This window comes from Drosophila takahashii, chromosome X (genome assembly GCF_030179915.1).
Source record: "Drosophila takahashii strain IR98-3 E-12201 chromosome X, DtakHiC1v2, whole genome shotgun sequence".
NCBI classification, from domain to species: domain Eukaryota; kingdom Metazoa; phylum Arthropoda; class Insecta; order Diptera; family Drosophilidae; genus Drosophila; species Drosophila takahashii.
The window spans coordinates 1,727,163-1,749,875 of NC_091683.1; the positions used below are offsets into that span (position 1 = coordinate 1,727,163).

At 45.2% G+C, this 22,713-nt stretch overlaps 3 protein-coding genes across 8 annotated transcripts; 1 reads left to right on the top strand and 2 right to left on the bottom strand.

Annotated features, from left to right (window-relative positions):
* Window positions 1–2,534: 2,534 nt before the first annotated feature.
* On the bottom strand, window positions 2,535–12,935 carry OtopLc (Otopetrin-like c). The gene is made up of 7 exons (XM_070218861.1): window positions 12,819–12,935; window positions 10,353–12,434; window positions 5,634–6,389; window positions 4,986–5,103; window positions 4,822–4,918; window positions 4,568–4,756; window positions 2,535–4,279 (listed from the first exon to the last, which is right to left on the bottom strand). The coding sequence occupies exons 2-7, from the start codon at window positions 12,188–12,190 to the stop codon at window positions 2,973–2,975; spliced, it is 4,305 nt and encodes a 1,434-aa protein (XP_070074962.1). The 5' UTR covers window positions 12,191–12,434; window positions 12,819–12,935; the 3' UTR covers window positions 2,535–2,972.
* Window positions 12,936–14,351: 1,416 nt separating this feature from the next.
* On the bottom strand, window positions 14,352–16,194 carry Sirt4 (Sirtuin 4). Of its 2 annotated transcripts, XM_070219155.1 has the most exons (3): window positions 15,932–16,194; window positions 14,775–15,558; window positions 14,352–14,717 (listed from the first exon to the last, which is right to left on the bottom strand). In XM_070219155.1, the coding sequence occupies exons 1-2, from the start codon at window positions 16,110–16,112 to the stop codon at window positions 14,801–14,803; spliced, it is 939 nt and encodes a 312-aa protein (XP_070075256.1). In that variant the 5' UTR covers window positions 16,113–16,194; the 3' UTR covers window positions 14,352–14,717; window positions 14,775–14,800. The 2 variants fall into 2 exon arrangements, with proteins under 2 accessions (XP_070075256.1, XP_016998563.1); XM_017143074.3 differs by lacking the exon at window positions 14,352–14,717 and having other exon boundaries at window positions 14,734–15,558.
* Window positions 16,195–16,740: 546 nt separating this feature from the next.
* On the top strand, window positions 16,741–22,600 carry LOC108058435 (RNA-binding protein 25). 5 transcript variants are annotated; one of them, XM_017143170.3, is made up of 7 exons: window positions 16,741–16,831; window positions 17,115–17,215; window positions 17,286–17,530; window positions 18,337–19,525; window positions 19,864–20,695; window positions 20,753–21,372; window positions 21,891–22,600. In XM_017143170.3, the coding sequence occupies exons 2-7, from the start codon at window positions 17,153–17,155 to the stop codon at window positions 21,984–21,986; spliced, it is 3,045 nt and encodes a 1,014-aa protein (XP_016998659.2). In that variant the 5' UTR covers window positions 16,741–16,831; window positions 17,115–17,152; the 3' UTR covers window positions 21,987–22,600. The 5 variants fall into 5 exon arrangements, with proteins under 5 accessions (XP_016998659.2, XP_070074465.1, XP_070074464.1 ...); XM_070218363.1 differs by having other exon boundaries at window positions 16,759–17,057; XM_044394818.2 differs by having other exon boundaries at window positions 16,759–17,053.
* Window positions 22,601–22,713: the final 113 nt, after the last annotated feature.

A 22,713-nucleotide genomic window follows, 5' to 3' on the forward strand; every position in this document is an offset into this window, starting at 1 on the left:
TGGGAAAAAGTATGAAATTGCTAGAAAGATATATGAGTTGTTCGAATATATTCGAATACTGAATACCATTCGATCAGTTATTTAAATTCAGGAGATATAGTTGAAGTTTAGTAGAATTTTATCTGAAACCTTTCAGAAAATAGAATAGAAAAAGTAGAATCTAAGTATTCTAAGCAATCGATGATGTACTAGACATCCACATTTGGTTTGAAGATGAGGTTTAGAACCCTTGAGAATAGGAATAGTCGCACAGTGATAAGAAGTTACCATCTTATTTTGAATTCATTAGTGAGTCCCACAATTACGATTATTACATTTATTTTGATTTTCATTTTTTTGAATAATAAGAACAAATATGGGTTGTTGGGTATATCTTGAATATTTCAGTTGGGTTTTTTTTCTTTAAATCTTTTATTTTATTCGCATAAAATGTCGTTTTTGCGTTTCGATTCTACATGGAGTTAGGAGTTCTCCTAATGAGTTCGATCACTCATCATATCTACTTAGTTGCAATAAATTCTAATATAATCGGCTGTAAATACAATACAATTTGTCAATTTTGATTTTTCGCTGAATGTGCGATGTTTTTCGAGTCGGCGTACAATAAATACATGTAAGAAAATGCATACAAAGTTACAGTAATTCTAGTTAAAAATTTAGTAAGAGTATAAAATTGAAATAACTAATTTAATATATATATATATATTTTGTTGTTCCTTAAGATTTTTTGTTCGTGTTTTTTGGTTTTGATTTCGATTTCGATTTGGCATTCATAACTTTGAATATACAATGAATGAGTCAGTAGATTAAAAAGAAACTATAACTCAACAAGAAAGCGATTTCAACGTAGGCTACACAATGAACTCTTTGGTATTGAAAATATATATACTTCTATCGCATCGTATGTAAGTGGGGGGTGGGGGTCTATATCCTAGATATCTTATACCATTATGGTAGACAAAAAAAAACACAGACATATGTATACCTCCTTAAATAGATTTGTGCGTCTTATAGTAAGTGATTTTATTGGAATTTTTCGAAAATCTCTTGATTTGTCCTTCTAAAACTTTTTTGAGCTTTTATAATACTGAAATGGGGTTCTTGGGGTTACTGATTACTGGAACTGGAAGTGGAATTACAAGCACAAACGTATCACATAAAAACCTATTCGGGCAAAACAAGGTTCCTAACAAGAGCTCTCTTCTTCACATCTTATATCTCGAATTTAAGTCAACAAATTCAGTTTAATGTTATGCTAAAAATCAGGGGTCTTAACAAGGGGCTCAAACAATCCATGGGTGGGGCTTAAAGGGGGTCGTTTTGTTTGCAGCAGTTTGCAGCTTGGATCGAACTTCTACATATATGCATGTGAGTATATATCCTTAGGTGCTAGGCTGTGTGTAAGCCGTCTACTTTGTAGTACAGCGTTGTCTAATAACTTTTGCGGTTCCTCGATTTCTGGTGGGGTTAATGACTTCTCCTATCCGTATCTTCTCCTCCTTCAAAACTTTTTCTGCTCTCTTCCTGTTCTAACTTTTCGTTTGTTTGAAATACATCCAATATGCTTCGGAACGCCGATTAATTATCCTTGTAAATATCATTTATAGAACTCGCTTTTTTGGGTTATACATATTTTTGGTATATCTGCTCTCTCTACTCGGTTGATCATTAGTTTAGCGGCATACTTCGTAGTGCGGTTGGTTCACAACCCGTTTTGCTGATCCTCAGTCAGTAACTATGTTTATAAATATATAAAATGTTGTCCAGTTTTTTTTGATTGCGACCTTCTTTCAACATTTATCAAACTTGATGCTTGGTAGTTTTAGATTTTGGGTTTTTTGTGAGGAGTAAACATGTATTCATCTACGGTTACGAGTTTTGCCTACAATATTTCGCTCACTTGCTACCAAAAAGAAATTTGCCTAGAAATCTGGGCTTTTGATTGAGTAAAGCACAGATACTTTGAAGTAAAATGTTCATCCAATCCAATAATATCGATATTTTCGATATTTCCACAATGTGTTATCGATAATATCGATGTTTTTAAGGAAAAAGTTTAATTTTAACAAATTATTAAAGTTTCTGTATATAATAAAACGTCAGAAAACCAGTATCGAAAATATCTATACTTTCCTAGCTTTAATTTGTAAGGTAATTATAGACAATTTTCTTTCTGTTAGCAAGCGAACGTAATGAGCTTAAACCATTTAATGTATTGCGTATACGCACTAAGGACAATTGCTTTGAAATTTATTGCCTATACGCCCTAATGACATTGCTTGGGATTTCTTGAATGATTTATCTTTGCTTTGGGTCTTGGGGTTAACCTACGGTTAGATTGACCCTTGGTTTTTCTGATGTTTTTTGTTCTAATATTTTTTTTCTTTTCTAGGATATGTTTTTGGGCTTTCAACACTTGCATCCCCTTTTTGGGCTTATATCCTTTTGCTTTTGGTGGTTCTCGAAGATGGGTTTCTAGTTTTTGTTTTTCTTTTGTTGGTGGGGTGGATTATGTGTTGTATGGTTCATGGTGGTGGTGGAGCGGATGCCCAGCAAGGATGCAAGTCCTAGACAAAGCTGAGCTCATGGCCGCTGATCGCGTCAATGAACTCAAAGTGCGCGTAAACTCATTCGCCGTTGATAACGTAAACCGGACAGAAGGCCTTTTCCGTATTGAGGGATTGCGGCGACAGCGCCCGGATGGGTGCCCTCAGTCCACAGCTGCTGTCGCCGCCCTGTTGCTCTTCTGTTCCGGCCTGTCCTTCTGATCCTCCTGATCCTCCTGCTCCTGCTGCTCCAGATACTCCTCCATCCTCCGCCGAATTACTCTCCCCGCTCTCCACCTCCTCGACGGTCTCCAGCTCGCCGCCAGCCAGCGTAGTGGAGCAGTAGCAGTAGGACAGGTTCGTCTTGAGATCCTCGCAGAATTGCTGCTGCTGCGCAATGCTCTGGATGCGCGAGCGGGCGAATTCTCACATATACGTTGGCTTCAACTTGTAGGCCCGCTTCCAGATTTCGCACAAGCAAACGGTCGAATGGAAACGATAGAATATGGCCAGCGGCATTGAGACATGCGTGATAATCGTCCAGGCCCACAGCCCATAGAAGTTCAGCTGTATGGGATGCGATTCGGCCCGCGATTTCTCCAGCGTACTAATGGCCCACATGGCCAAATTGACGACCAGCATAAAGGTAACAATCTCACGGCCAGGCTTCTTTCGCAAATGCTCCGGACTGACGGCCTGCCGACGACTGGCATCCAGGATGAACATCGTCTGGCAGGCGGTTTGCACAATCGAGGCCAAGGCATTGATGGGCACCAGCATATCATCGCTCCGCAGCGTAAAATGCCCTGCAATCACCGTGAATATGTTGTACAGAAAGGAGCCAGTTTGGGCGCCCACCAAGAGGATATCATCCAGCGAGAAGCTCCTGTAGGCATCGTACTGCAGGTGACGAATCTGTATCATACCCACCAAAGTGGCTATGGTCGCTGTGCCATAGATGAGCAGCTCACAGATGGTTACCTCCGTGACGGCCAGGGCCACGAATTCGGGCCGCGAGATGAGCACAAAGAATATGATCAGCGATATGATCGTGAGCACCAGGATCAGTATGCCCACGAATAGACCCTTGTGGGCCCTGGCACAATCCACCGAATAGTGATGCGGCGAACGCTTCATCGGTGAACTAATCATATCCGCCGGACGCTGGGGCGTCGGAGTCTGGGGTCTCGAAATACTCCGCCACATCACATACAAAATAGCGGCGCAGATCAGCGAATATTCAATGGTGCAGGGAAACAGAAAGGGCGAGGCATCCTGCACCAAAGTTCCGATGATATTCGTTCGCCGGCACTCGAAGATCTGATAGGGTCCCTTGAGGCCACGCGGAACCCTCAAATGAGCCGTCGGATCGTGCTGAATAATAGCATGACCCCTCGAGTGGCCCGGTATTCGGTGAGAAATTCTTAGCGTGCGATTCTCCGGGTTGTAGAACGTCAATATCTCGTGCTTTGTCTCCTGGATCAAAACATTCAGCCAAACGGCCAGATTTGTACCGATCATATGCATCAAACCGAAGCGAGCGATGATCTTGTAGCGATACACCTTGATCTGCTCGTTGTTCAGGAAGATAAAGTACATTTGGATGAAGATGAAGGCCATCCGGGTGGCCGGGGTGAGCGCGAGCAGCACGTTGTGGCACTTGGTGTCCGGATTGAGTTCAAAATATTGCCCAAACTCTAGGCCCGAATAGATCATGCTGCCAATTCCAAAGGCTGCAAGTGCAAGGGGAAGAGATTGGACGAGATGAATACAAAAAGTTGTGTTAAATATGAAAAAAATTTAAAAAAAAAACTTAAAAAGAGTTTATTTTATTTATAACTTAAAAAAACATAGGGTTAAAAATATTTAAAAATACTTCAAAATTATTATTTTTGCCAAGCTTTCAGCTAAAAATAATATCCATAATAAAATCGGTATTTTAAATTTTTGTATAAAAAGGTATGATGATCTTTAAAAGTTCAACCTTTCGAATCATGCAGTTCAGTACAGTGCACACTCACCCACGGCGCCCATGCGCAGATAGAAGCTGCCGTAGTGGGCATCCCGCCTTCCGAGTGGCGCGAGCAGCGACGGACGCCTCACCGGAATCGCCGGTGGAAGTCGATGGCGCACCGAGTTACTATCCGTGTCCGATTCGTCCATGCTATCCGTTCCACTCGCCTTCGTGGTCGACTTGTTCGGGGAAGTGGCTGTTTAGGAATATGTCTTAAAATATCTGTGCACCATACTAATTCCTTTACAAATCCAAACTTACCAATTGGAACTGGCAATTTAGGACGTCCCCATAGCAAGGTGGCGTACATAAAGAGCAGGAATATCATGCTGCCGATGTACAAGTACAAATAGTACACCTAAACGGAAGCGGGGAAATTATTATACAAAATGTGACTCTTCTCCCGTAATTATCATAACACTCACCTCGTAGAAAGAGGGTGGGATATAGGTAGATATGACCTCTGCCATAGGAAATGCTATCCCCATCACGACGAGTAGTTTGCCATAGAGTGCGGAGAAAAGAGTGGCCAGTGCATCGCCGCTGCAATACGAAAAACAAATCTAGTAAGTTAATGGCACATAGTTTTAGTGGTTTGAGTGTCCTGGAAACTCGGGTCTACATATTAGATCAGATTCTCTGCCACACTGATAAAATAAAACTTTTTTCCTGTATTTTCATCCATTTTGTATACATTTTTAATATGAAAACAATAAATATAGCCTTTAAAGTTATTTTTAAAATTGTTAACTTTGATTTTAATATGAAATTGATTTTTTGAAAGTAAATATGAAATTCCTTTTTTAATGACGTTAAATAATTAAAATATAAAAAACATACCTTCACTAAAATATTTATAGCTATTTCTGTGGCACCGCCCTTTAAATTCAGTACAAAGCTTGAAAATTTCGATATTCTGACAATATCGATTCGATATTATCGATGTTTTGAAGAAAAAACATAAATTAAATATCGAAATGTCGATATTTTTTCAAGATCTTATTCAACATATAATTTTTTTTATCTGTCTAAATATAGTGTGTACAATTTAGATATATGTAGTAACTACTTACGCCTTAACCCTCGGCATCGGCGGATACACAAAGGACGGGCGGTGGGTGCGCTTGATGGCGGGCAGCACCGGATAGGTGGTCAGCTGGTGCGAGTGGTACATCAGCGCCAGCTGTCCGTCCGCCTGACTTCCGCTGAGCGCCTGCTGCTGGGAGCTGCTTCCTCCGGGCGACGAAGGCGGATCGGAGCTGTCACCTCCTCCTCCGCCACCACCTCCTCCGATATCCCGATCCCCGTCGCCATCTCCGCCGCCAATGATCAGTCCACTGGGCCCCGGTGTCTCCTGGATGTTGCTGCCGCCCTTGTGACTGGGTAAACTAGACTCGTCGATGGTCACATGATGCTGCGATCCCGAGCGGGCCGAGATGCGGCCTGGTGAAATGGCTGGCACCGCTGCAGGCTCGCTGGTCATAAGTGAAACACCTCCTCCGGTGGCGATTGAAGGAGGAGCTGCTGCCATGAAGAGCCGCCGGCGATCCGCTGGAGAACTGCTGCTACCGGTGCTATCTGCTGCTGGTGGGGCATAGCTACTCGGCACCGTGGGCGTGGGCACCCGGACACTGTGGGTGTGATGATTCTGGTGATGCGGATGCTGGAACTGATGCGGCAAGTGGTAGTGGTGGTGGCTGCTCGTGAAGTGCGACCTCGGCTGGCTGGTGACCACCGGTGGTGTCTTCTGCTGCTCATCCTGGTAGCTCAAGGAGGCCAAAGGGGGCTCCTCCTTGGTTGTCGTCTCCGGCGCTTCGGAGATGCTCGAACTGGAAGCGGAAGAAGCGGATGTGGTCGACATTAGTTTCGTTTTAGTTTATAATATATATTATATTATATTTATGGCGTGGCTGGATTGGCGTAGCGACGTGGGCTCACTGAAAACGGTGGTCTGGGCTTTTGGGCCCGCAACCGATTTTGCAGATACAAATACATGCGACTGTCAGGCTTAATTAAATAATGGTCTCCCCCTACAAAATCATATATACATATATCTCGTGTGCTGTTCTTTTTATTGTATCGGATGCCAGACATTTCCGCCGGGAATACATTGAACTTGGTGGTGTCCCATTGAACTTTAAGCCCGTGCAAAAGATGGTGAGCCACTATTTATAGACCTTGCCTTCCGGAACACCAACCTTCGCCCCTTTTCAACCCACTGCCACCCACCGACAGCAGACACAGCGTGCGCTCCTAAATTGCGCTTAATAACTGATACAAATAGAGGCACAGATCCAGATTCAGATTTAAATCCAGATTCAGATTCGGATCGAGATAACTCAAAACAGAAACTTAATGAAAATTCCCCAGCCAACATTCGCCACGGGCAATTGAAACTAATCGCTGTCTAGTGGACACAGTGGACACAGCACAAATCGGAATTAAAATGCCAGTAATCAAGTACGTTTCGGAATTTCTAGGTGGTGAGATTGGAGCTTGAAAATTATCGATATTTTCGATAATTATACAATATCGAAATTTTCAAGGCAAACTCCTTTTATATATCGATATTTTTACAAGATCTAGGTTTGAATTAAATCATTTTGTGTAGAGGTGAGTTTTAAAAACTTTCATAATTAAAAGTGTGTTAAAATTTGTATATTTATAGACTAGTATTTACAATAGGATATTTGTAAATTTATATTTTCATGTTATGTTATATCTGATACACCTTATCCACACTGTACCCGCTGATAAGTGAATATGTAGATTTGTGTGCGTGTGTGTGTGCTCATACATTTTTTAGCTGGCGGCACTCATACAATCGCAGTATGTTTGCTGGCTTAATGGAAATATGAAATATTTTCAGTACGTGATTGGGGATGTTTAATTAAGGCGGTGCGGCATGCACATGACACTGTCGTCGGATGACAGGTAGATTTCGGGGGAGGGGGTGCTTGATTTTTCGAGGGCCCACATCCTGCTTCACACGCTTCCCATGCCAACCCACCAGATCCATGAGATCCACGAGCACGCATCATTTATTCGCATTCAAATCGAGGCTAGACCCCATTGCTTTTTCAAATCGCATACGTATAGCACTCGAATTTGATGCCGGGCATCATTACGACATCTGGTTGTGGGATCTCGAGAAGTCGCATCATCAACATCACAATTCACAAATGTGTCAGTTTTGGGTAGCAATTCAATTTTGGAGTATAGATTATTTTTTTGAGTATAAAACAATTGTCGCGTTTAAATATTCAAAATTGGGAAGCGGAAAAAAAAGAAATATATTTACAGAAGGCTTAACTTTTCCCAAAAATATAAGAAACTATTAAAAAAAAAATAATAATAAAAAATAATAATAATAATAAAATATTCATATATTTCCTTTTTCAGAGAATCAATTTTTTGATTTTTTTTTTTTTTCGAAGTGTGGAACGCTTTTGCGGGCTTTGGCAGATATTCTGGGCTTATAAACAACCTTGACATCAGGACTAAGTCGTCAACACAATACGAATACAAGCAGAGACAACAGTAGTGCATGCAACACATAAGGATGTATAGCAATTGTGTGGGCCATGCACTCAAGCGCTCTTGTAATCCGATTTCTGAAAGCGTGCTGCGTGCTGCCGTCCTTTTTTGGGGTTGTTAACCCCACGCGGGCGCGACAGTAACCTTTTGCTTTTGCCCGCCTGACTGTTGCATAAATGGATGCCACCAGCTTTGCATCGTTTTACCCACCTGGCACCTGTCTTTCAGCTGGCTTTCGCCACAAAGTCAAAGAGGGCAAACAAACGCGATCTGAGAAGCGCCACTCCACTCTATAAGTAACTTTGCGGTGGAGTTACAAAGGTACTAGAGTTATTTTAGTGGATTATCCTTCTTACAAAAGGATGTGAGTTCATTTTTTCTATCGAGTGTAAGGACGGCAGTTGAGTATTTTAATATTATGTTTTATCATTCTAACCGGAAAAGCCTTTAACGCCTCTTTAGAAGGTTTGGCGCCCATTTCCCAACTTCCTTCTCATTCATCAACTCCGCATTTACCGGTTTGTCGGTGACATTTCTTGATACCCATTGAAATGAATATGGATCGATCGGAAACGCCGGAGACTCAATCAGTAACCATCAATCCCCGGTTACCTGTCAGTCAGTCAGTCAATTGAAGTACTTTATTTCCGGCTCGAAAGGCGGAAGACATCAAATATTCACGAGTGTTGCGAATGCGAATGCATTCACCCCGGAGTATCAGGAGTTTTAAGTTTCGAGCCTCGAGTTTCGGACAAAAGATGGCCTGGAAATGTCCATTAATGAGTCAGTCAGCAGCTTCTCTTCCATTCTGACAACTTTCAATTGACCCATTTTGTGGTGGCGCCCAAGGGGTCTTTTGGTTGGTTAGCCCTGTTGGCTTGGGCAATTTCCCAGTCGAGCCGCTTGCATTAACCGGCATAATAATGGGCGTGGCAATGGCCGAGGACAACAACCTGCCGCCAGGTCATCCTGTTCACCTTTCACCTGCTCGTTTCGCCTCTGTTACATGCAGTCTTTTTTTGTGTTTTTTTTTTAGCGTCAACAATTTGTGCATGTCAAGCCAATCGAGCAGCTACAAGGAGAGCTTGTGTACCGACTGCCCACCGGGCGTATACGCACTTTAAAGGCCGCATACGCCGTGTGGCCCTCCAGTGAATATATTTGTTTTAAATTGAATTGAATTGCTAGCCAAGAGTGAAGGAGATAGATAATTTACGAAGGTTTTAAAGAGATTTAAAAATATCGATATTTTCATAATATCGCTTCGATATTATCAAGGAGAAGTTGAATATCGAAAATAAATTGAAATGTTGATATTTTTTCAAGCTCAAGCGTTATCCCATTCAATTTAATATCGATATTTTCACAATATCATTTCGATATTTTTAAGGAAAAAATTAAATATCGAAATATTGATATTTATCTTATTTAATTTAAAATAATTACTTTGTACACATTCTCCCCCGTTTCTCTCAGTTTACGGCTCTATTTACGGCGTGAAACTTGTGAGGGTGTTGCTCTGGAAACGGTGTGTTTAATTAATGCAAAGGGGAGGATGCAAATGCAGGGGATGCAGACTACAGACAACGCCACACCGGAGCAGCGAAGCGAATGCAAATGGAGGCAGTACGTGGAAGCAGGGGGAGCTCCCAGAGACCCAAGAGGAGGAGGAGAAGCACGGGCACGAGCACACAAGCTAAACAGTTTTGTTGAGCTATTAGCAGCGACTAATGGAGGCTGACGAGAATAAGGAGAGAACGAGTTTCCCGCACGTAGTTAGATGAAATTGGGGATAAGGACGAGCGCGCGGCGTTCTCAGGACGATTATGCAATTAATGAAGTGCCCAAGGGAAGTCGACAACGAAACTAGAGACAAGATGGTTCAGTTAGATACGAGGCAGCATCTTAAGAAACAACGCTCCATGCCTTGAGCGATTAAAAGTTTCTTTGAGATTTGAAATTTTCATGAATTAACATAACAAATTTGTGGTTGAAATATTCGCGAGTTATCATTCCAATTTAGCCTTACATGTTAGGCTTGAAAAATATCGACATGATCAATTTTTTCGATATTTTTTTTAACAATAATGTTTATCTAAAACATTAATGTTTTTAGACGTTTTCTTATTAGGCTGATTTTTTTCTTTCCTTAAAAACATTGATATTATCGACACGAAATTGTGAAAATATCGAAAATATCGATATTTTACCTTCTGTATCTGTTTTATCACTCATTTAATTTGGGGAAAGCTCACCTGATCTGTTCCTTGATTCCGACGGCAGCGACTCCCACGGCAGCGGCCGCGGATTCGGCCAATTTGGGTGGACTGCTGACCAGGGGCGGACTGCAGACCCTCGGCGGCGTTGTGATCCTTGGCGGACTGTGCATCTGGCGGGCCAGCTCCGCCGGGGGACTCCTCATCAGTGGCGGCGAGGGCATCGCCGGGGCTCCCTCTCCGGCCGGCGGACTTTGCACGCGCTGCGATCCGGACTTGATGGATCCCGCCGGACTTCGCACTTGTGGCTGATCCTTTTGGCCTTGCGAGCGAACTGAACTCTGCGACTTGAGCGAAGCCTGCGGCGAGAGGATGCCAGCTGCCTGGGCAGAGGCCACGGATCCCGTGCGGGATCCAATGCGAGAACCAACACGTGATCCCTGCTGCGATCCTGATCTGACTTGCTGCGATCGCTGGCTGCCACTGCGACTCGGCCCGCGGCTATCGAGCTTCGGCGATCCGCCCCCTGCGCCGCCGAGGGAGGTGGAAATGGAACCCGTCAAGATGCTGGCCGGCCGCGGTGAGCTGATGCTGTCGCCGCCCTGATCCTGCAGCGATTCCCTGTCAACGGATATCTCATCCGTCTCCTTGGTCAGCTCCTCCTCCTCCTCCTCCTCCGGTTCCTCCTGCCCTTCCTCCTGGTCCAAGGACGGTGGTGGTATGAAACCCCTGTCCTCCTCCAGCTCCGCAAAGTGCTCGGGGGGCGGAGCTATAATAGAGGAGGCGGAGTAGCCATTGCTAGGCGGCGTGGTGATGGTGGTGGACTCATCTTCGTTGTCCAGCGATCGGCTGTAATCCTCCCGAGCTCCGCTCACGGGTTCGGGCTCCGGTTCCGGTTCGGGTTGCTCCCGATCCTCGGGATCGGGATCTTCTTGATGATCCACCATTTCGGGTGGTGGCGGCGGCTGCACCGCCTCCAATCTGGGTGGCGGTGAATTTGGCTGGGACTGCGCCTCCTCATCCTCCTCCTCCTCCTCGCCCTCGCTTTCGTCGGAGGGCGTTAGTGGCGGTATCTGGCTAATGTGCTGGGCAGGCGGCGATACCATCCGGCTGATGTTGAGTTCCGGGCAGGGTGGCGGCGTAACGGGCGGCGAGGGCGAGTTGGATGGCGACTTGGTCAGGGGCGGTGTGACCACCACACCCTGACCACCACCGAGATTGTGGCCCTGGACATAGGATAGATTCGAGGGTAGCGGTGGCAGTGGTGGCGGCGGTGTGGACTTGGCGTCGTCCTCTTCCTCCTCCTCTGGCTCCGGCTCCTCCTCATCCGGATTGCTTTCCATATCCAGCATTTCCTGTGGTGGCGGAATGGCGGCCAGCTCCTCGGCATCATCGGTTTCCTCGCCACCATCGTCATCGTCATCCGTACGCAGGCCCGCATCCTCCAGGGGGGAGAGTGGAGGTGGAGGTATTAGCTCCAGTTCGAGGACTGAATTGATGGGTGAGCCAGGTGGCTCCTCCTGCTTTACCTCCTCCTCCTGCTGCTCCTCCCCCTCATCCTCATCCTCCCTTTGCTGTGGTGGCGGCGTGGGCGTGGGCGGAATATCATCCGTTTCCGTTAGCGTGGGCAGTGGTTGCCCGCCCAGTGAGGAGGGCGGTGGCGGTGGCGCCACCAGGAGCAGCACCTCCTCGGCCAGCGAAATTTGGGGCAGCGGCGGAGGCGGCGGTGGAACTTGGCCCGCCTCCTCCGGATTGGCCGTGTTGTCCACCTCCTCGATATCGGAATCGATGCCCTGGGCAAAGTCCATGTAGAAGTTATCCCGCGAATCGCTGGAGCCGCGTCGCAATTTCAGCGACAGATCCGGCGAGCTGTCCATCTCGCTCGCTCTCTCTCTGTACTTTCTTTTTAGGAAATTCCTTCACACACACAAACACGCACACACAGAGACGCCTGCAGTGGCGCCCTCTAGCGTTGGTTTGCTTTCTTTTAACTGTGCGTTTCTCTTGTCTTCCTGGTTTTTTTTTCGAGTTTTTTAATTCTTTCTTTTTTGGCTATTTAGCTGGTGATTTTTGGCTTTGATTTTCACTTAATTTCACTGCACACGCACATAGTGTGTATCCCTAAAATGCAAGGAAGAAAAGGAAGTGTCAAAAACACGCATACGCACGGGATGCTGTGCTCTCTCGCTCTCTCCCTCTCTTTGTAGTGGGAGTGGGCGTTTTTGGAAGGGGCGTGGCGCGGCAGTGCAGTTTGCTGCGCATTTGGCTTTTTACGCAATTCAAGTGCGTGAGTGTGTGTGTGTGCGAATGTGCGTAGTAGCAAGGAGGTGGGGAAGGGGGAGGGGGAAAAAGGATGCGGGATAGGAGTAACTTCCTTTCTAAATAACCAAATTTAATTTAAGAAAAACTATAAAAACACTTTAATTTAAATTAAAGAAACAGTACTTTGATTATTTCACTCTTTGACCCTTTTTTTAACAACACTCAATAACTCGTATAACACACCGAAAAAAAAACAAATGAACGGTTACGGTTCGTGTTCCGGTTCCGGCTGCTCGGTGAAAGCACGGACTTGTGCTCGATTTTCGTGTATGTAGCCGACTAACTGCGACTCCTGCTGCGGCGGCACTTAATTCTAGAATGAGAAGACCGTTTGAACTCGGGACCGAACGGAACCCACAGCGAATTGAGTTGCGCACAGCCTCTCAAAATCAGAGAGAGAGAGAGTGGGAGAACGGGAGAGCGAATAACGGTGGTTGTCGAACGGGCAACTACAACTACAACGCACTTGACCGGATTCCAATTGCCTTTGTTCGTTCGCAAAAGTTTCCAGTTTCGAGAGAGAGCGCCGTTATTATCGCGAATCCCGGAATCGGAATCGGAACGGAATCCGTGACGTAGAAGAAAGTAGGGTAGGAAGTCGAGTGGTGGTGGTCGAAAGCAATATTGTAGTAACTACATACAGGTGGGCACTCGGACTTTTCATATCATAGCTAATGCTACCTTATCAACCGGCAAAGATCCTTTCTACTTATTAGTTCATAAAATATCCCCTGAAACCAATCGTAAATATTTATACAATTTTGAGGGGTTGATAAAATTACGCATTATAAGTATAGCATACTTTTTGACGCATCATAGTGCTTATTACGCAGTGAAGGATCTAGGACTTGATTGAGGGGCGTTTACAAAACTACTTTTTGTTAACATACATTTATCTTTTAGGGGGTAACTATGGAAAATACAAAAACTTTTCAATCATTTTTATCTACTCGAAAATGATTGTTTTGATCGGTTGCTTATATCATAAGAGTCCTTATTTATCAGTATGAAGAAGTGTGAAGCATGGATAATATATGTATATTATGTAGACTATGTTGTATACTATTAAAATTGAAAATTATTATTAGACTATGTAGTCTACTATTAAAATTGAAAATTATGTTTAGTTCAAAATATAATTAAAATTCCAAAAGTTTATCCCAGGTTGATTCGTAATTTTGTACTTTTGCCCATTGTGCCGCATCCTACGCGTATTTCTCCTTCCATCATCTCCCATTGAAGAGCTGAAAAGTGGAGGGCGTTGGAAGGGGTAATGGACGGCGTGTGAAAAGTGTCACTGTCTGTGTGTGTTTTGTGTTTATGTATGAGCGAGCGGGAGATGCCTCAATTGCGGTTCATTTATGTGGAGCAAAGAGAGCAGCATAGCAGCAGAGCGGACTGGAGTAAAAAACGAAAACATTCAACGGGAGCGGACGGACCGGTAAGAACGGAAGTGCGCATAGCAGTTCCCTCCCCTTTCCTTCCCTTCGCCAATCCTTCCACCGGTTCCCAATTGGGATGTGCTGGAATTTTAGCTCACAGGACAAGGAGAGAGCCACCGAGAGAGAGAGAGAGCATCTGGCGATGGGGAGCGGGATTAGGGAATTAGAGTATCCATATTCGGGAAAGCGTGTCAGTGCGTCGCTTATTGTGTTTTCCACCCGAATCCTGCGCGAAAATAGCCCAAAGACGCAAAAATAAAACAGGTCCTTTGCCGGTATTGCCAACTGTTTTTTTAATTGATGCAATCGTGTTGCCATATTCCTGAAATTTTTTTAAAGATAAGCACAATTTTAAAATAATACATTAGTTACATTTTTTACAATCATTTTATTTTTTTTATTTATATTTTCCAAAATATTTGAAAATATTTTTAAATAGTTTCTCAAATTTGGCAATTTAGACTTTCAAACAATTCCAATTTCTTGTAAATATATGATATGATATTGAAATGAAAATGGTAAATCTGTAACAATAAATGATTTAAGCTTAAAAAAACGTTGCTAATCTGTTATGATTTCATGTTATTTGTTTCTCTTTGTTCTCAACGTATTAAAGCCATTAATAAATTTATGAGTTATGCTAAAAAAATCACATATTGTTCAATTATAACTGAATTTTATTTGAAAGTATACATACATATATACAACAAGGAGGAGCCAGGACTAGCTGGCGCGTTTCGAGGAGCGAAAATCGAACAATTTTGGTATCACATCGCCGCACTTGGCGGATATCTTGATGTCCGCCAGGTGGTCGGCACGCGTGTCGCCTATATTGACTATGGCCACCGGTAGCTTGAGGTCCTTTGTCTGCAGGACAACGCGGTAGCCGGAGAAGACCAAGAGACTGGAGCCCAGGACCAACAGGCCATCGCTATTGTAGACCATGCCTGCGATTTCATCCAGTCGGGATCTCGGTACAGAGTCCCCGAAGAAGACAATTTCGGGCTTCAAGTCGCCACCACACTGCGTGCACTCAGGGATCTGGAAGTTCTCTATATACTCCAGGGGGATCTCCACATCGCCGTCGGGCCGGATCATGTCGGGGGCGTCCTTGAAGGCCGGATTGAGGGAGGCCAGGATGCTCTGGAACTCATGACGATCGATGCGGTATTCGCAGGATAAGCACTTGACCACATAGCCACTGCCATGGACCTCGACCACATTGCGGCTGCCGGCCTTCGAGTGCAGACGATCCACATTCTGGGTGACCACCGCCTGCACTCGCTCCTCCCGCTCGAATCTGGCCAGAGCATGATGCGTGGCATTGGGCTGAGTGGCGGAGAACTTGGGCCAGCCCACGAAGTTCCTGGCCCAGTAGCGCTTGCGCACCGCCGACGACTTGACGAACTCCATGTGCTGCACGGGCTTGTGATTGGAACGGGCGTAGAGTCCCACGCCCTCGGAGCGGTAGTCGGGAATTCCTGTAATCGAGCAGAAGATGCATAATTAAGATTTGTAAATCTACCGAAGAAGACTATTCTTCACCTCTATTTTTGATATATTAATCTGTATAGAAATAAAGAACCTTGTTCGAAAGATCAACTCCTCAAGCCACTCAAAATTTATAAAAATCAACAACAAAAAAATTTTTTTTTAATGTACTATCTGAATTATTATTTTTGTAAACCTTAAACTATAATTTACTTCATTTAATAACTACAAAAATTATAAACATGAAACATACGTGAATTTTAGAATATTTGGAAAAGATTTTTAAACTAACCTTATGATAACGGTTTTTAAACCTTATAATATCAGTTAATCCCCTCAATGCAGGGAATTGAAGAAACTCACCCGATTCAGTTGAGATCCCAGCACCTGTCAGAACCAAAACATTCGGTTTGGACATCAGGAAGTCTTCCAACCGTTTGATGTCATCCTCCACGACGGGTTTATGATGTGGCACGTACTCTTGCCTAGCGGTGGAGCCCCGGAAGGCGGTGCTTCGGAACCGGAGCAGTTGACCCACCCGCATATTTGTTATGTATTGTTTTATTATTAAAATTTATTTTACTGATTACGTTACTAGAGCTGGGCCAGCCACTAACGATAGTATCGATAGATACAATAAAATAGCAAACTATATAAACTGAAACCCAAAGGAATGAGGAAATTTAGAAAAGAATAGGGGGATTCCCTAAACTGTTGAATTGCTGAATTGTTGAATCCCCCTAATTAATGGATTTAATACCGTCTATTTTCAGTTACAAATTTCGATTGAGAATGCCGATAGAAAAATACTAAAAATTCCGCAAATCGATAGCTCCCCGAACGCCATCCGTTTGTACACGACACCAGTCGATTTTTTCGATAGTGATAGTCTAAACCATCGATATTTTCGATACTATCAATCGAACTAACTGAAAATAATATTCAACACCTAATTTAACATTTATTTTTAACTAAATTGTATTTGGTTTTGCGTGGTAATCCCCTTTATTTTCAGGAAAGCTAACATTGTACGTCCCTTTTCTTTGATTTCGGTTTGCTTATGCCAATCAAACAAAAATTATAAATATTAAATAAAATATTACCAACTAGCGATGTATCGATAGCGGAAAAAAAACAATAGATTAGCTACCATCCCTACTAGAGACATTGTTATCGATGGCTTAACAGCTCTACCGATAGCAGCTTGCTAGCAGCTACCATCTCTAGACCAGAGCAGCGGCCGCAGAAAAAAAAGGAGATTCGGTAATTTACGCGTGGATTTAGCACGCGCCGTGAACCCAGCAGTTGCAGCAGGCTCAGCCCAGCCGACCCGAGACCCTTTTAGTTATCCTTGCGGGCTCGCAGCTCCAGGACGACCACCAACCGCACTCACATTTGCCACTCCGTGTGGCGTTTGCGCCCATCCGTGTGTGTGTGTGTGTGTGCTGGCGTGTATGTGTGCCTGCCTGTCAGTGCAGTTTGCGTGTGTGTGTGTGAATTGTCGGCTTTAATTTTGCAAGCACGCTAAAGTTGTGTGTTTTTAAAGGACACAAAGGATACGCGGGCGGAACTGAAACGCACAAGATGTCCTACCCACCGCGGGCGCCCATGCCGCCCTACATGAATGCATCCATACCGCCGCCGCACGTAAGTTTTGACTCTTTCTTTTTCTGGGTCAGAAAAACCTGAGAAAACCTACCCTGTTTTCCCCTTTCAGATGATGCAGAACATGGGCAATCCGCCGCAAAGGAACTTTCGCAACTCGGCGACCATCAGCTCACAGCCGACAGTCTACCATCGTCCGCCGGAGCCGCAGCCGCAGTTCCGCGGCCCCATCATCACCGTCTTCGTGGGCAACATCAGCGAACGCGTCCCGGAGGCGCTGCTCAAACGCATCCTGGCCACCTGCGGCGTGGTGATCAACTGGAAGCGGGTATCCACATTCGGCTTCTGCGAGTTCGAGTGGGTTCAACTGCCGACTGCGGGGAAGGTGTAGAGCACTTTGGAAGGCCTAGGGTAGCACTTGAAGGATCTAGAATCGTCAATCGGGTCGTCTATGGTTTAAATATCCTTTCAAAAAGGTTTAGAGCACCTTGAGAAAGCTATTGGCTACCTTGAAAGGTCTTATTTAGCCATTAGAACGTTAAGGTTTCACATTCCTTTCCTAGAGAGTCTAAGATTGTTTATAAAAGCCCTCCCAATTACGTCTAGGATAGTTATTAAAACCTAAATTTCCTTTTAAAAAGGTTTAGAGCACCTTGAGAAAGCTATTATCTACCTTGAAAGTTCTTATTCAACCATTGGAACCCTTAGGTTTCACATTCCTTTCCTAGAAAGTCTAAAATTGCTTATAGAAGCCCATTTTAAGTGGTTTAGAGCACCAAAAAAGATATAGGCCACTTTAAAAGGTATTTTTCCACATTCCTTTCCTAGAAAGGCTAAGCTTAATTTATAAAAAAAGGTAATAAATGCCTCTATTAATAAAACAAAAGGTACTAAAGGTAAATAAACCCTTATTTGAATCATTACAAGATGTAAAAAACACTTAAAACCCCAAAGAAAGTAGAGAAAATAGGCAGTGGTGGTTAAGAGCCAAAATTGAAAGATAAATCTAAGAAATCAAGTGTTCTTCTATCCAATTTGTAAGCATAATTATGCGTTAGCAACTTGATAACAAGCTAAAAGCTACGGCCTTCCAGTTTGCTTACCCCCCGAACATTTGAGATCCCCAACCGATCCTAACCGAGCTGTTTTTCCCACCCTTTCAGCGGACCCATTGCAGCCATGCGGGCTGTGCGCCTGCTCAGCGAGATGGAGATCGATGGCAAGAAGCTGGTGGCCAAGGTGGATGCCAAGAACAAGGTGCTCATCGAGGACTACAAGGAGCAGGAGTGCAAGAACGGCGACCGCTCCAATTCGGTGGACGAGAAGACCGAGGACGAGTACGCCATCAGCCAGATGCACGAGTTTCTCGAGGAGCACAAGCACGAGTTCGACGGCTTCGACGGCAGCAATCGGCCCGATCTGTACGGCAGCAGCAGTCGCAACAAGAAGACGCGCCGCGAGGACGACATCAAGATCAAGGTGCTGAACGACAATGCTTTGGAGGAGGAGAAGCGCAATCTGATTAGCAGCGAGATTGGAAAGTTTCGGATGCGCGCCGAGGCCGACGAGCACCGCAAGGAGCTGGAGAAGGAGAAGGAAAAGGAGAAGCTGGCAGCCAGCAAGGAGAAGGAGCGCGACAAGGAGCGCAAGAAGCATCAACGCGAAAAGGAGCGCAAGTCCTCGACCAGCAAATCGGGTAGTTCATCCGGGGCAGCGGCCACCACAGAAAAAGCAGCGGCTTCAGCTACCGATAACCCCGAAGCAGCGGAAAAGTCGGACAAAGATCCCGCTGCCGCTGTCGTCAAGGATGCCAAGGAACCGAAAGAACCCAAGGAATCCTCATCCTCATCGACCGGACGCAGTGCCAGCAGTCGCAAGGATCCTCCCGCCGCGGAGAGTACACAGAAGGAGCGGCGCTCGGATTCCAAGGAGACGCGTCGCCGTCGCTCCAAGTCCCGCTCCAAGGATCGCGAGCGGGAGCGGGAACGCGAGCGCGAGCTGCGTGAGCTGCGCGACAAGGAGCGCGAGCGAGAACGCGAAAGGGAACGCGAGCGTGAGCGCGAACGCAACGAGATGCGTGAGCGAGAGCGCAACGAGATGAGGGAGCGCGAACGGGAACGCGAAAGAGAGCGCGAGCGCGAGCGAGACCGAGAACGCGAGCGGGAGCGGGAGCGCGAGGAAAAGCTGTCCGCAAAGCCAGTGCGCGATTCGCGGCGCGAAAAGGAGATGGAGGACGAGCTGCGGGAGCGCAAGAAGGCCGAGAAGAAGGCGCGCGAGAAGGAGGCCGCCTACCAGGTGCGCCTGTCCAACTGGGAGATACGCGAGAAGCGCAAGTCCAAGGAAAATGAGAAGGTAAGTTACTCGTTTCTCGTAGGAGATCTCGGAAACTACAAAAGCTAGAAGGTTGAGATTTCCCACACATATTCTTGGGCTTCCTACGCAGCGCAAGTTTATTTCAGCCGAATGCCACGCCCCCCCTAAAGCCCACAATCGCCCACTTTAAAGATTTCCGAGAAGTATAAATGCAATTTTGTTGTGTACATTTATACCTATCGAAATGTAGAAGACAAAAAGTTATGCGTAATCTAAATTGTATATATCCATCTCCCTTGAACTGAGTGACGGGTATTAGATAGTCGTTCTCTCTTGTTAAATATATAAACTTACCTTCCTTTTTTCCCCTTTTCTAGTACCGCCTTAAGGAGCTGCTGCGGCAGGAGGAACGCGAGAGCGACGCCAAGCGACTGAAGGAGTTTGTCGAGGACTACGACGATGAGCGCGACGATTCGCTGTATTATCGCGGCCGCGAGCTGCAGCAGCGTTTGGCGGAGCGAGTGCGTGAGGCGGATGCCGATTCCAAGGATCGCGAGAAGGAGGCCGACGAACTGGCCGAGCTCAAGTCGAAGTTCTTTAGCGGCGAGTACGAGAATCCCTCGCTGGAGTTCGAGAAGGCGCGCCGCGAGATCGAGAAGCTCTACGAGCCGCGCATTCTGATCAATGTCAACCTGGAAGCGGCGGCGGCCACAGCGGCCGTTCACCAGCGCAAGCAGACTTCCGCCGCCTCGGCGACGGGCGAAGGTGCTGCTAAGGAGCTAAAGAGCCAGCAGCTGGACAGCTATGATCCCGATATGGCCGGCATGAACGACGACGACTCCATGTCGAACGATGATCGTGGCGGCGGCTCCTTGGCCGATACAGCCTCCAATGCCAGCGATGGTGGCTATGCGGCGAAGAACAACAATAACGATAATAAGTCACTGTCGAACAGTTTGAGCCGGCAGAACAGTGAGTCCAGGGATTCGCTGGCCCAGATTCATACGCCCACGCAGAGTGCCATGCATGCGAATGATCAGGATGCCCTGCTGCCCTCCGCCACGCCGCCCATGACCATGCCCCTCATCTCGCTGACGCTGGGCAACAACCTCAAGATGAAGAAGAAGATCGAGGCCACGGGCGTGTTTGTGAACGACGACGATAACGATGAGAATATCAATCCCAAGAAGCGCAAGCTGGTGCCGCTAGGTAAGATTTAAATCTACAAAATTAGATAACTATGTTTTAACTATGATCCCTTTGCAGACTACGATGACAACATGAGCAACACCACACCTTCTTCCCATCCGGCCAGCAATGCCGGCGGATTGGGAAATAGCAGCAGCAGCAGCGGCAGCAATCACAACAACAACAGCAGCAGCAGCTCGGCGGATCGCCAAAGCTCCGCCGTATCGGCGGCCACCGCTGCAGCCGCTGCCGTTAGCCAGAAGATTGCCCAATCCTCCGCAACGGGCTCGGGATCAAATACTTCGGGTGGCAAGAACAACGGCAACGGCAAACAGAGTAGCAGCGGCAGCAGCAAACATGGTAAGAATGAGGCAGCTGCATCTGCGAGCAGTGGCGCAGATGCTGCCGCCGGTACAAACACCAAAAAGGATGAGAATGGTGCTAAGGTGTATGATGAAAAACGGCGGCATATAAAAAGCATTATTGACAGGATACCCACGCAAAAGGAGGAGCTATTTAATTATAAGCTCGACCGCAACGAGATTGACAGCGGTCTAATGGAACGCAAGATACGTCCATGGATCAATAAGAAAATCATCGAGTATATCGGTGAGCCGGAGCCGACGCTAGTGGACTTTATATGTTCCAAAGTGTTGGCCGGCAGTCCGCCGCAGAGTATCTTGGACGATGTGCAAATGGTGAGTTTTTCAGTTTGTTTTCGATTGGGATAATAGCACTGAAAGTAGAGCCCTGCGTGAATCATTCAATTTTTGTTTTATCATCAATTCTATGTGAAATAGATTAAATGTTTTTCTAATTCATTTTGAATTGAATGAATAATTTTTATGAATTTTTTGAATTTGTCAGATTTTTATGTGCTTTCTTTTGAGAACAAAAAGTGGAAAATTTTTAACAAATCAATGTTAACTGCTTAGTTAATAAAATTTAGGCAGATTTAATCACAAAATTATGGTTCTTTCTTCTTCAAAAGAAATTGTCGTTTGAATTATTTAGGAATACATGCCAATCATGCATTCAATTCCATTAAACTCTAAATTCTTATTAATTAATTCATATAAAACAAAAAATTCAAAATAATTCATTTAATCCATTCATGTAGGGCTCTAATGTCGATTCTTCTTTGTGTCGCTCGTGTGCTATTATGCCTATGATCTTACCTTCTCCTTCTAATTCGTTTTATTCAATTATTTATTAGGTACTCGACGAGGAGGCGGAGGTGTTTGTGGTCAAGATGTGGCGACTGCTCATCTACGAACTGGACGCCAAGAAGAGCGGCATTGCGGGGAAGTAGAACGATGACGATGATCCGCACTGATCACCGGGGGAAAATAACTGGGGCGGGGAGCGGGTGCAGATCGAGGGATCGAACGAGAGGAGCTGCTGCGCGAATATAGACTCTAAGTTACTTTATGCAACTTACTTTGCGATTACACACACAACTTTGTACATAAAAGGCGTGCTCCCGAAATTGTTGCTACCGCCAAATGTCCAGGTTTGTTTTATAAGCTTCGACGAAACTTCTCGTGCAAATCAAATCAAAAAGAAAATTTATGTAAAACGAAAATCGGAAGCAAAAGCGCAGCCTCCTCCCTCAATGATTTCTCAATTTCTCACCGTGTTAGCGTTAATTGCTAAAATTAATCATCGATTACTGTAAATACACACTAAACTCACTTATAAATTTACACCAGCAGAAACAAACAAGCGAAAAAAGAAAGCCGTACATAGACACATAAAAGCGTAGCCCATGTACAATTCAGTTGGTTTCTGATCCAATTCTCCCCCTTTATTTGTTGCGATTTCGAAAATCGATTTCCATCTACGCAACAGCTCTTTTTTTCGAAAAACGAGCGCAAACAGAAAACTGTCTTCATTTTAATAAAACAATGAAAAGAAAATTCAAAACTTGATTTTTGATTGGTCGTAGATTAAGGAACAAACATATACGGAGGATGTCAGAGGTTTCTCGTCCAACTAATTTTAAATTCATAATATTGATAGTTGTGCTAGTTGTTTGC